This window comes from Protobothrops mucrosquamatus, unplaced genomic scaffold, assembly GCF_001527695.2.
Source record: "Protobothrops mucrosquamatus isolate PMUCROS unplaced genomic scaffold, P.Mucros_1.0 scaffold572, whole genome shotgun sequence".
Classification (NCBI taxonomy): Eukaryota; Metazoa; Chordata; class Lepidosauria; order Squamata; family Viperidae; genus Protobothrops; species Protobothrops mucrosquamatus.
The window spans coordinates 345,360-359,830 of NW_015386874.1; the positions used below are offsets into that span (position 1 = coordinate 345,360).

The following is a 14,471-nucleotide window of genomic DNA, read 5'->3' on the forward strand; positions in this document are numbered from 1 at the left end:
CACAACGAACAAACAAACCCCACACATAATATCCCCACGAATGCTGAGGTGGTCTATCTTCCTGTCTGCATATGACCATACACTGGTTCACAAGCCAGGCAAAGAAATGGGTCATGCAGATGGTCTCAGCAGGTTGCCATTACAGCAGATAGAGGCAGATCCAGCACCTGCCAACCGCATCCTGTCTATTCAGGACTTGTCTGAATCTCCCCTCAGTGCTAGGGACATGGCTGCAGAAACAGCCACCGATCACACGCTAATACGCGTGCTGACCTGGGCATTGTCTGGATGGCCTGACACATGTCCAGGCTCAGAATTCCAGAGCTTCTGGCAGAGGAAGCCCGAGATTTCCATCTTCAAGGGGTGTGTCCTATGCGGTAGCCGGGTAGTAATCCCAACCTCATTGAGGACTAGAGTCCTGCAGTCTCTGCATGAGGGACATCCGGGAATAGTCCGGATGAAGGCATTAGCGCGCAGCCATCTTTGGTGGCCTGGGCTCGACAAAGACGTCGAGGCCCAGGTCCACGGGTGCACTGTTTGTCAACAGTCAAGGCTGGAGATGCCCCAGGCCCCAGTTCATAGGTGGGAGGAGACTCATACTCCATGGTCGAGGGTCCATATCGACTACGTTGGGCCCTTTCAGGGGCAATTCTTCTTAATTCTTGTGGACAGCCATTCCAAGTGGCTAGAGGTCATGCCTGTCTCCTCCACTACTAGGACCATCCAGGTGCTGAGAGGGATCTTCGCCGCACATGGACTTCCAGATGTCCTTGTCTCCGACAACGGGCCCCAATTCACTTTGTTTGAGTTCAAGGCATTCCTCCAGGCCAACATGATCCGGCATGCCACATCTGCACCATTCCATCCAGCTTCCAACGGCCAGGCTGAACAAATGGTGCGCACAACCAAGGATGCCTTAAAGAGGATCACGCACGGGACCTGGTATCACAGGTTAGCGGACTTTCTTCTTTGCCACCGCACCACACCATGCGCAGCTACTGGAAAGAGCCCAGCTGAACTCCACTGGGGTCGCCGCCTCATCACAAAACTGGACAGATTGCACCCAGACTGGGTGGCTTCACAGGTGTCACAGCCGCAGGCACCTAGGAGACTACAAGTGGGAGATCCGGTCTGGGCAAGGAACTATGGACCAGGACATCTCTGGGTCACAGCAGTGGTATGCAAGGTCTCTGGGCTGCTGTCATACAAAGTGGCCTTGGATGATGGTCGTGTGATCCGACGTCACATTGACCAACTGCGCTGGAGACTTCCCAGCAACTCTTCCGCTCCTAGCTCTGCTCTCGGGGGGGGGGGAGGACCACAATTACGACCACAGTCTCTCCAACATCCCCAGGCTTCAGCTATTGCTCCAAACAGGGAGTCTGCAGAAAGGGGGTTCGCCATGGAGGCAGCTCCAGCCTCTGGCACTCAGGCCACTCCAGCTGCTGGTCTAGGGCTCAAGGGACAGGGCTCCCAAGAGGAGTCCATTGGGGACTTGGGGCATTCCACCCCACCACTGGACTTTGGGAATTCCACCCCCCAAGGAACCCTGGCTTGGATTTAGCAGATCTAGCCAGTCAGCAGCTGGGTCGGTCCCCTGGGTCTGTGGGGCAACAAAGTCCTGGTCTGCCTAGCCTGGCAGGCGAGCTGGCAGGCCAGGCACACACACCGGCCATGAGAAGATCAGGGGGGGCCAGAGGTCCTCCCAAATACTTACAAGACTATGTACGGTCCTTGTCAGTTCATGGGCAGGCCTAGTAGTCTGGGTTAAGTAATGCAGCTCAAGGGGAGTGGGGAGCATGGCGGTAGCAAGACTGTAGTGTTGTGTATATATAGATGCAACGTAAGCAATGTAATGGAGTGTTGGAGTATTTAAAATAATAAGTGTGCCTTATTATTTTAGCCAAGGGGGAGGGGTGTTATGTCCTGGGCCAGCAGGCACAGGCTGCAGCGATTGGCCCGGGCAGACCATGTGGATGCCCAGGACAAGAAAGGCTGCTCCCAGCCTTTGCAATGATTGGCCAGCAGGCACAGGCTGCAGCGATAGGCCCAGGCAGACCATGTGGATGCCCGGGACAAGAAAGTCTGCTCCCAGCCTTTGCAATGATTGGCCAGCAAGGTATTGTGCAGGGGGGCTATAAAAGGGGGCTGCACCATTTTAAAATCTGTTCTGTTGGTGTTACAATAAAGGAGAACTGTGGAACAATAGCTTCATTGGTAGGTAGGTAAAGTAAATGTCATAATTCTGATTAATGGACCAAAACATATCAGAACTCTGAGGCTTGAAGTTTCCTCAAAGAACATGTTTATTGGATACATAATATTGAATATTGAATAGAATAGAGTTGGAAGGGATCTTGGAGGTCTTCTAGTCCAGCCCTCTGCTCAAGCAGGAGAACGTATACCATCCTAGTGATGGTATAAAAATCTCCAGTGATGGAGCGCCCACGATTTCTGGAGGCAAACTATTCCACTGGTTGATTGTCCTCATTGTCAGGAAGTTTCTCCTTAATTCCAGGTTGCTTCTCTCTGGTATTCTGATGAACAACATGACCCCCTCTGATTGTATTAGCTTTTTTGGTTGCTGCTGCACACTGCTGGCTCATAGTCAAGTGATCATCCACTAAGACTCCAAGGTCTCTCTCACAGTTACTGTTTTTAAGCCAGGTCTTGCCCAATTTTGATTTTTTCCTGCCTAAATGTAAAACTTTGCTTTTCTCCACATTGAAACTAATTTTGTTGGATAGGGCCCATTGTTCAAGTTTTTCAAGATCTTTTTGGATCCTGAATTTGTCTTCTGGGGTGTTGGCTACTCCTGTCAGTTTGGTGTTATCTGCAAATTTGATGAGTTTCCCTTCAATTCCCTCATCTAAGTCATTGAAAAAGATATTGAAGAGTACTGGGCCTAAGACAGAACCTTGTGTTATGCCGCTGCTTACTTCTCTCTATGTGGATGTAATGCCGTTGAGGACTACTTGTTGAGTATGGTTTGCCAGCCAGCTACAGATCCATCTGGTGGTGATGTTGTCTATTCCACCTTTTTCTAACTTACCAAGGAGTAGGTTGTGGTCTACTTTATCAAAAGCCTTACTGAAATCTAAGTATACTACGTCCACAACATTTCTCTGGTCTACTAGTTTAGTCACTTTAACGAAAAATGAAATAAGATTGGTTTTGCATTATCTGCTTTTAACAAACCTGTGCTGGCTACTAGTTATGACTCTAGTTGTTTGCAGATCTGTTTTTTGATTATCTTTTTTAGGATCTTCCCAGGTATTGATGTTAAATTGATTTGTCTGTAGTTTCCTCAGTCCATTTTTTCCCTTTCTTGAAGATGGAAACCACTTCAGCCCTTTTCCAATCCTCAGGTACTTCCTGGTGCTCCAGGATTTATGAAAGATATAGTGCAAAGGTTCTGAGATAACATCTGTCACCTCTTTCAGAACTCTAGGATGTAATCTGTCAGGTCCCAGTGATTTATATTCGTCAAGGTCAGATAGGTATTCTCTTACCATTTTCTTGCTTATTTTAATTTTTGTTTCTAGTATGTCTTTTGCAGTGGTTTTTTTTTTTTGGTATGTTGGGCTATAGTTTCTTTTTGTGTGAAGACTGATGCAAAGTATGAGTTAAGCAGCTCTGATTTCTCCCTGTTGCCTGTTATTTCCTTGCCATCTTCTCTTTTTAATGGGCCTACAGTTTCCTTGATTTTTTTCTTGTTAACATGTTGGAAGAAACTTTTTTTTATTATCCTTGATTTCTGTTGTAAGTCTTTGTTTGTTCTGAGCCTTTGTTTTCCTGACCTCATCTTTGCATGTTCTGGCTGTCTGCTAATAATCAGCTTTAGTTATGTGCCTCTCTTTCCATTTTTTGTATTTTTCCTTTTTGTCTTTCAGTTTGTCAGAGAGATCTTTGTGCAGCCATGCTGGTTTCTTCTTGAATTTTTTGTTTTTCTTTCTCAATGCTATTGTGCTGATATGGGCTTTTATGATCACATTTTTCAGAGTTTCTCATGCTTCTTTGGTTGTTTTCCCCTTCAGGATTTTCATCCATGGGATCTTTCCTAGATTCTCTCTGAGTTTGTTAAAGTCAGCTCTTTTGAAGTTTAAGTCACTGGTTGGATTCTTTTCTATTGCTAGTGTTTGAATTATATTAAATTTTAGTATGATTTGGTTACTTTCACCCAAGGTTCTGGCAATTTCAATTCCCTCTATCACTTCTTCTCTATTTGTAAGGATTAAATCCAGTATAGCTTTATGTCTAGTTCCCTCCTCCACCTTTTGGGTGACAAAGTTGTTGGCTAGGTTGGTTAGGAATCTGTTTGATCTCCTGCTCACTGCACAGTTTGCCTCCCAGTTGATATCTGGATAGTTGAAGTCTCCTATTACTACTGTGGTATGCTTCCTACATATGTTTGTTAACTGGTTGGCAAAGAATTCATCTATTTCTTCTGATTGGTTGGGTGGCCTGTAATAATACACCTATGGCAATGACACTTTTTTCCCTCTTTTATATTGACCCATATACATTCTGGAGATATTTTATCTTGGATCATGTGCATTTCTGTAGATATGTAGTGTTCTCTTACATATAGTGCAACTCCCCCTCCTCTTTTTGTAGACCTGTTTCTTTTGAACAATTTGTATTCATCCATCAGTCCATTCCATTCAAGGGTTTTGTCCCACTAGGTTTCTATTATGCCAACTATTTCATATCCTCCCTCGTGTACTATTGCTTCTAGTTTGCCCTGTTTGTTCCCCAAGTTTGAGCATTTATATATAAGCATTTAAGACATTTAAGCCTGTCCATGGGTTTGTTTCCTGCATCTCCTGACTGTTGTTTGAGTTTTTCTTTTTTCTCATCACTGCCTATCTCATTGTTTGATTTGTTTTCTTGGGATTTGTGACTGGTTTTGGGTTCTAGAGATTCTAGAGATTGGTCACCCTCCCCCCTCAGTCTTAGTTTAAAGCCCTCCTGATGAGTTGGACCAGTCTTTTTCCAAGTACATTTTTGCCTGTTTTCGTGAGGTGCAGCCCCCCCTTGCCAAGAGTCCTTCACATAGGAAATGCAGTCCATGATCCAAATTTTCTTGGCAACACCAACCCTTTAGCCAATGATTTATTTCTAAAATTATTTTTTCCCTCAATGGGTGTTGGCCTTTCGTTGGGAGTACTGATAAGAACACTACTTGTGCTCCTAGCTTCTTAACTTTATTGCCTAGTTGTTTGTAATCACTCACTATTGTACTCAGATTGTTTGTTGTGTCATTCATACCAATGTGGAGGAGGAGGAAGGGATAGTAATCTGTAGGCCTAATTATTTTGGTTAGGTTCTCAGCCACATCTTTGATTTTTGCTCCAGAGAGACAACATATCTCCCTGGATTGTATGTCTGGTCTGCAGATGGATGATTCTGTTTCTTTGAGGATAGAATCTCCTATTACCAATACTCACCTTCCTTTTGGGGGGCCTGCAGTCTGGGGTGCTTTTCTGTTTATCTCAGGTGTGTTTGTTGATGTGGTTTTGTTAGCGATATTTGAAGTGACTATTTTAGGGATATTTGAAGTTGTTTCTTTGCTAGATGCCTTTCATATTTTCTTTGAGGGGAGGTTGTGGGTCTGTGTGTTTCCATCTAAGGGGAGAGATTGATTGCTCAGTTTTAATTGGGGCTGCTTCTGATTGGGTAGGATTGGGCAGAGAGGGTTTGCTTGTTGTTTGCTGTTCCTTTCTTTGAGTATTGTCTTTCATTCTGTGTGTGACATACCTCCATTTGTCTTCCTCCAAGGGTTTATCAGTAGGGTCAAATCCTCTGGGAGTTATTTGTTCATTATTTGGTTCGGTTTGGATGGAGCTTTCTTTTGTACGTTGGGGTTTGGCTAGAGTTGCTTCTAAGTTCCTAACTTTTTTCTGTAGTAGTTCACATAATTTGCATCTAAGGCATGTATAGTTTGAGTGTTCTTTGGGCATGAGTGCATACATGGAACATGTATTGCATACCACAATAGTATCAGTCACCTGTTCCATGAGTTTGTTGTTTGAAAATCCCTCTTTTTGGTTGGTGGATGTGCTTTGCTGTTAGCCTTGTTTCTAGCTTCTCTGTTCTGGGTAATTATGCCTATTTTTCTATCATTTTTTCTGCTTGTTTGCGCTTGTTTTTGTGCTTTGTTATTTTGGTGTAGATGAAGTATGTGGTAGTATGCCCTTTGGTTTTAAGAGAAAAAAATGCAGTTTATATTGAGGTTAAAGGTTAATATGAAGATAGGGCTATTTAACGAAGGGAAGGGTTGCTTTCTCCTCAACAAGGAGTTTTTTTAGCTTTCTGCTCTCTGACTAGAAATTCATCCCTATCCTTTTTTAAAATGTTTTATTGATTTTCTAATTTTATATTTAAGCATTTAAAAAACAACATGGCGGCTGATTTAATCGATAATTCAATGACATACAAGTATCTTTTAGTACCAGTCTCAAACTACCACATTAAATATTTCCTCTCTTTTCCCCTTAGTATTTATTGTCTCATGTTTAAACTAATACAATTCTTATTATATCAATTAAATAAAAATAACATTCTTACATTTATCAATAATTTTTAATTTATACATATCCAGATTATTTTAACATTCAGTCTTTATAGACAATCAATGTCCTAATTAATTTTTCCCAATTTTTAGTTTCCCATTAATATTTAAATTTAACATTTAATATTTATAATTTCCAAGTTTTAAGTAATCAAAGTTCCCTTAATCACAATTCATCACAAAGTCTAATATTCAGGATACATGTCTTATCTATTTGAATATATTCTATTTCTCACCATATTACATCATCTAATTAAAAATACAATATAACATTCTTATTTTCTATTAATTTCCAAATGTCTTAAATTTAGTAACCATAATTTCTCTTGTTTCAACATCAAATACTTCCTCTCTTTTTCTCTTAATGTCTGCTATCTCATATTTAAGCTAGTACAGTTCTTATTATATCAGCTAAGTAAAAACATGTTTCTTACATTTATCAATAGATTTTTTTTTAGCATATATATCTTAATTACTTTTACATTCAACCTTTATAAACAAATCAATACTCAAATGTAACTTTTAATATTTATACTTCCAAGTTTTAAATGACCAAAGTTTCCTTTATCTCAATTCATGACAAAATCTAGTATTCAAAGTACACATCTTGTCGATTTAAGTATATTCTATTTTAATCCTCACTAATAAGTCAAAACCCCAATTTTCTTCAGCCTTATTCTAGCTTTCTTTTTTTCTTTGCCAACTCTCCTTCCATATCCGTGCTTTTAAATCATCAAATAGATCTCCCTCTGTTATTATATATATTGTTTGAGATAAAAAAGGCCCTCCAGTCACCTTTTTTTTGGAAGAACTAATCGTCTCTCTATTTTTCCATCTTGATGTAGTGTCCTGAAATGTTTATCTTCCCTTCAATCTGTTCTACTTCTTGATTCTCAGGTTTCTTCTGGTTTATATAGAAAGTCTTTTCCATTTTCAGTGCTGTCAGTCCCTTTTCTGTGTTTTCCATTAACAGTGTTTGTTGCTCAATTGAGTCTTCTATCATAGTATTTGATTGTTCCACTTCTTCTATTATATTTTGTGTAGTTGATTATTTTGTTGTAATCAAAATTTGGTTTTGTATATCTAGGCTGATATCTTGTTCTTTTCTATAGCTTCTTATTTCATCAATAGCTGTCAGAATAGTTTCATAAATTGCTTTCAACATAAAGAGAATCTGTTCTTGATCTTTATCCATGTTCTCTTAATGATGTATTAAATTAAAAGCTTTACAATCAGAGAATGAAAATAATTATGTCACTGAGTATAGAACACAGCTGGGATTCTCACAGCTGATATCTGCCAAGGTTGCAAAAGTCTTATCTATAGTCTGGGCTTCAAGCCAAGTCTCTTTTAGGCAATAACACATTGTAATATTAGGTTTAGCCACAAGATGTCGCCCATATCGTTTAAGATTTTTTTCAAGTCCAAAATTTTTATAATCCTTTTTTCAATTTTATTTCTTTTTTGTAAGTAAGAGCCCAAATCTTCAATAAGAATAAAAAATCTTTTAGTCTACAAATTTTAGAAAGATAGAAATCCAGTTAGAATCCAGTTATTCTTTCAGTCGCCACTGTTTTTAGAGGGTGGGATGGAATTTCTCTTCCCTCTTTCCACAGGGGGAAAAATACTTTGGGCAGCTTATACAGGTGGAAAAAATAGTTAAGATTGAAGAGAGGTTCAGATCTCACCCAGTCTCATCCGCGCTGCTTTATAGGTGCCTGGTGGTAAGTTTGATTTGGCTGTCTGCAGCCTAGTGATGGGCCATATTTCTATGGCCGGTCTTTCGTCCGCTAATTTGGAGGGCTGCCCCAGATCAAGCAGAAGGGCTACCACCCTCCCGTGATCAAGCAGAGTCCCCTCCTTGCTCGTCGACCCTACAGGGTGACTTTTGACCCTTTTCAGGGTCCCCCAGCAGTGCAAAATCAGACATGGAAGATGGAGCTCACCTTCCAGCATCCATGGCATCTGCGGCAGCAAACTGGAAGTCCCCTATCCTTTTTTTTATTTGTTCCTTATTTATCTCTATCCTTTCTGTCTTGCTTTTTGACTGCCTTTCTGTACTCAGCAGGTCTTTCTAGTTGCCCTCAGTTGCCTCTAGCTGTTGCTCCATCTCCAACATTCATCCAGGTTCTTTCGGTCTGCCAGTCGGGTCTTCCATTGCTCTGCCATCTCTGTCCATCTCTAAAGGCCTCCCAGTCCACCACTGCTGTCTTGCTGCCGCCTGCAGGCCTGTAGGCATGATCAAAAGTGAAACTAACTAACCTTCCCCTCAGGAATTCAATGTAATTAAATGTAACACTTCCCTCCCCCTATTATGCTATTGATCACACTACCCAATGAAGGCAATTGGCAGGCTCAATGACACTTCTCCTCTCCACCTTCCAGTACCTGTGGAAATGACCTTGCTTCTCATGGGATCACTCTGTGTTTAGTTTACCAATCCTTTCAGTTTCTTTTTCCCCTTCCTCCCAACCTGTGTGGCAACTAAGAACAACAAAGATGGCTTCAGCCAGGTTCATTTCAGAAGTTGACAGTAAAGCAGATAGGCAGCATCTTGTAGTTGACTTGGAACTTCTCAGTTGCAAGGCTTGGCATTTATTGTTATTCGTTACAACCATTTCCGTATATGTGTCACCCAGATGCACACCGTCAAGATGCCATGTGATAGGTTTCAGTGCATCTTAAACTTCCAAGGCTTGGGAAGGCTTATTAATCTGTTAATAATAGATTGCTCTTCTGAGGGGATATCATCCTGGAGTAACATCCCTGAAAGGAGACTGTAAGGTACAAAGGCAGAAGGGACCAGCAGTGTTGGTACAAAGGCAGAAGGGACCAGCAGTGTTGCACATATAGCCAGGGAATAGGCACCAAAGAAAAAAATGTTAATCAATCAGGCTGAGAAATTACATTAGATAGAGCAGTTGGGCTTACTGGGGAGATAGAGGTAAGATAGGCTAACAATGGATCTGCCATTAATTGGAAGCTTGCGAGATGGGGGAAAAAAGCCAGTCAATCTCAACTGAGAGTTTTTCAGGAGGAACAATTGGGTATATTGGCACATAGATGTTGATAGAGAATAGAAGAGATGGCCAGAAGTGTCTGGCCCCAAGACAAATTGCTCAGGTACTGAGCTTCTTTCCTAGGCTTCAACTACTGAGGGCACGGGGAAAAAAAGGAAAGCCACATGACTCAATGACAGTGGGCATGGGTTCCGCAAGAGCCTAGCCTCACTTTCCCAATCATTGCAAAGAGACTAGAGAAAAGAGCAAGTGAAATCTGACAAAAAAGAGCTGATTGAGGAGGTGTAGGTGGTGGACTGCAGTTCCTCCTTCATACACTTTCTTGCTTTCTTCCATGCTGCTTCTTTATTGCAATTGTTATTGGGGATTCACAAATCAGGATTGTTAAAGGCATAGAATAAAGAGTAAAATAGCCTGGGTCCTTTGGTTTTCAAGGGTTGGTTTGCTTTCTCCCTTCTTTTCCCTTGATTATTGGCATGCTCCCGAGTGGTGAGATAGGAGGTACAGAAAATGTCACAACTAGATATTTATTGATCAGTTTAGGTCAAAATTATAAAAGTCATGAAACTATAGAACACACAAAGAGAAACAGTGTTCAGAAAGCAAACTAATACATAAAGTGAGAATCACAATTTTAAAAATACATTATGGTCCATGAAAGCATGCAGGTAGAGGCATCAAATCAGAGTCTTTACTGGGTAACAAGATACATTACTTCATCCCTTGCTCTATAAAATAGCTGATACCATACTGTGACCTCCCCCCAAAAGGTTCAATCTGTAAAATTGATGACTTCCTTTTAAGCACACATGCACACCCAAAGGAGTGTCATCAATTCTGAGCCTCCGCATGCCTAGCCTTTGCTCTGAAACTATCTGGATGCCATTTTGAGTGGATACTCACCTTTGGATATTCTAGCTTTTTACCTAGAAAGTTCATGTCTTCGCAGATGAAAATAAAACTTTCCATAACACCCCCACTCCTCGAAAGGTTTCCCCCCCCTGCATTCTATTGATTTCTATCACATTGGCTCATTTAAAATTGATATCCTTTTTGTTCTATTCAGCTGCTATCAAAGATGTCTACGTACAGGTGAGAAAACATGTTTCAGGCATCACAGAGAAATGGAAATGTAATGACAGTTCTTCCCAGCATCTATAATTATCAAAACTACTGTTATTAATTTTGCTGTTGCTAATGTTGCTTTGGCAAAGTTATAACCAACAAGGACTAAGACTTTTTGAAAAATATCAGTATTAGTTGGCCCTCCTCATCTGTAGATGAAAACAGATGAAATCCTATTAGGTTTATTCCAGATAAATTCAAAGTTTCAGAATATTTGTGAATAGTGTGATGGTGTGGTAGTAAGGCTCCAAAAATACTAGTATATTTTTGGAGACTCTTAATCATTCTTAGACAAATTCTGCTATATATATATACATTTGGCATAATGACCATGATCATTTCCCTCTTGCTTTTATCTCATATGGTTTGGATATGTGACATGAGAAAGTGCATTATTAGTGACCCTCTCCCTATTTCTCACAACTATTTCCAGCCTGGTGATTTCATCATTGGTGGCATTACTTCTCTTATGTTCATGCCTACAGAACTAGAAAGCTTCTTGGAAGATCCCCATCTTTCATTTAGTGGTGAAGTCATGTAAGTGTCCCATCTCATCGTGCGGTGCAAGAGATTCCAGATTATATCTGTATTTGTGAAAATCCTACACAGACCAAAACTAGTTACAGTGACAAAAGTATATTATTTCTCTAGTTCAAATGTTTCATTGTGTTTAATTTCCACGGGATTCTTAAAGGAATTAGAAAGAACTACTTCAATTTACTAACTGAATATTAGAGGATAATAACAATATGTCACAGAAATCTGGTTGTTCAGTGAACCAAAATTTTTAGCAGGGAAAAAAAAATAAAAGGATCTTCAAACAATCCATGTTTTTACAGGAATATTTCTAGAGCATACTGAGTCCACTTATTTGTTCATAGAATGCATATTCATTTTCTCAATAAAGATAGAAATCCGTTCCTCTTACAACTAGGTCAGATTACTAAAAAAAAAAAGTATTGTCAGAAGCTGTATTTTCTATTCAAAAAAATATATAAAACTAAACCATATGCCAGACCTAGCACATAATACATGAAACATGCATAGATTATTGGGTTCAAAAACAAAACTTTTGGATGAAGCATGTATATGTTGCAATGTTTTTGTTAAGTATAACAAGTTACTTTTATAACCTGTAATTCTTATTACAGAGTCCAAACTAAGTTTTATCAGCATATTTTGGCTCTGATATTTGCTGTGAAAGAGATAAATGAAAACCCTCAAATCTTGCCCAATTTATCTTTGGGCTTTAATATTTTTGACAATTATGGTAGGAAGTGGATTTATCATGCCACAATGGAACTTTTTTCACCTCTGAAGAAAATGATCACCAATTATAAGTGTGGAATTCAGAACAACCTGGTCTCAGTCATTGGTGCTATTTATTCTGAAATCTCCATAGATATGGCAGATACCTTGAGGATATACAAACTTCCACAGGTAAGTTATGTGGTGAACTGAGAAATCCTATGAAGTCATTATAATTTTAATGAACTTTTTACATCTGTGTAAGTTGGAAACATACTAGTGTGTGTTGGACATGTACTTAGTTAACATTAATTAATAAACTGTATAAAGAAAGCCAATGTATTAAAACTTGAGACAATGCAAATAATGAATTATTAATAAAAATAATAGGCTGTTAAGAAAGGATTATGCTGAAAGCAAGTTAAACTTTAATTTATCAATCAATCAAGTGCTGTATTTCAAAAAGAAATCATGGAAAACATTATTCTGAGAACTCCAGTGTACAAATTTGAAATTCAAGCATGTCTCTAAAGCATAATATCATCAATAACACACCTGTTACATAAAAAATAGATAACAATATTTTTGTTCTTATAAGGCTGCTAAAATAAGTTCTGACAGAAATTGAAATTTGCTAGATGCATGAGGATTACTTCCCAAATTAAAGCAGCTTTGGTATAGCTACTGTTTTATTAAACATTTCTTCATTTCTTCCCCTTCTCTAAGTTCCTATTGATTTTCTTATTCCTGTAGTTTATATATGGGTCACACCCAGAGATGTCAGATCAAAGTGAGTCATTTTCCTTCTACCATATGGTCCCAGATGAAAATATGATATACCAAGGACTTCTTCAGTTGTTTGCTCATTTCAAGTGGACCTGGGTTGGGATCCTTGTGAGAGAAGATGATGATGGAAGATTTGTTAGGATGGCCTTTTCAACTTTTCCTCTTCAGGGCATTTGCATTGCCTTTTTTAAAAGAATGAGACCATTTTATATCAGTACATTATTCAAGGAACTGGAGTGGCTAGTAGAAACATTTTATGTTTCTATGAACAGCAAAGCCAATGCAATAATAGTCTATGAAAAAACACTTATGCTTCTAAGGTTGTTGTTACATCTTCCTAAAATGGAAGAATTATCTATGGAGTCAAAAGGTAAAGTGTGGATCATGCCCTCCCAAATGGATCTTGCATCAGTATTTTACCAAAGGACCTGGGATATTCAAGATATCCATGGTGCCCTGTCCTTTTCAGCTCATTCCAATGAAATTCCAGGCTTTCAGCACTTTGTTCTGGCACGGGACCATTTTTCCTCAAAAGAAGATGGCTTTATCAAAGATGTGTGGGTACATGCATTTGACTGTTCCTTCCCCAGTCCCTTGGTGAATAACAAAGATAGTGACATTTGTACTCTAAGGGAGAAATTGGAGAATGTTCCAGGTGCTTTTTTTGAAATGAGCATGACTGGACACAGTTATAATATATATAATGCAGTTTATGCTGTAGCTCATGCTGTACATGACATGCAGATTGAACAAAAACACAATGGAATGCTGAATGGTGGGAAACTGAGTATTCAGGAGCAACAGCCGTGGCAGGTAATGAACATTTTTCTTTTTCTCTTTCTAAATACAATCAGCATGCATATGCAATCTACTATTTTTTTCATACAAGTCACAGTAAACCAAAATAATGAAGGGATGGAGATATAATACAAATGGGGGATACACATACAGTAAATTTAGTTTACATCCTCTGTATTACTCTATAGCTTTCTATCCTTAAAACCATCCTAGCTTCCACCATGAATTCCTCTGTTCATGAATTTCTCATCTGCCCTTTTCTCTCTTTCCATTCACTTCTTAATAAACATTTTCTGTAATTCAATTTTCATTTATTCTCAATTGCTCAACTTATATCTATTTTCATGTTGTTACTGGTATTTAATCCATGTTCATTTGGATCCTTCATTCTTGATTCTTTCATGTATTTCAGCAAACACATTCAACTTCCCATTCCAAGCATGCTTTTACACAGAGACACTTTGTTTTTTTCAATAAATATTAACACTACACATTATCCTCTGCTTTCCTAATAGCATCTTATCTTCAGTTTCTTTGTCAAATTTTCATTTTTGTATGCTTTGGACTAAATTTAATCATCTGCTCTAGTTATTCAGCATTTATACATGACTTGTAACTGTTCATGCCATTTCACCAGACAAAGACATGCAGGGCCTTCTGGTAGCCCCGGTGGCCCTCTAAGAACTGGGCCAGCGGCCCTGATGGCCCTCCCAATGGCCCTGGCGGCTCTGGCGACCTCAACGGCCCTTCCAACGGCCTCGGCCAGGTGAGGACTTGGGGCTTGGTTTCGGACTTGGCCCGCCCTGGCCTAGAGGACTGGGTTCTGGAGGACTTAAGGACTATCCCCTGAGATCAGACTTTTTGTTCCCTGGCTTCGGTCAGAAGACCTGAGATCCACCAATAATTCATCCCCCCTCTGT

At 39.7% G+C, this 14,471-nt stretch overlaps 1 protein-coding gene across 1 annotated transcript in view; it reads left to right on the forward strand.

The window, feature by feature from the left end:
* The window catches only part of LOC107288673 (vomeronasal type-2 receptor 26-like), a 29,895-nt gene that overhangs the window by 4,395 nt on the left and 11,029 nt on the right, over positions 1–14,471 (forward strand). Inside the window, exons 2-5 of the mRNA XM_029284410.1 lie at positions 10,661–10,686; positions 11,153–11,256; positions 11,871–12,159; positions 12,721–13,566. Coding sequence (XP_029140243.1) covers positions 10,661–10,686; positions 11,153–11,256; positions 11,871–12,159; positions 12,721–13,566 — 1,265 coding nt within the window. The remainder of the gene's footprint in view (positions 1–10,660; positions 10,687–11,152; positions 11,257–11,870; positions 12,160–12,720; positions 13,567–14,471) is intronic.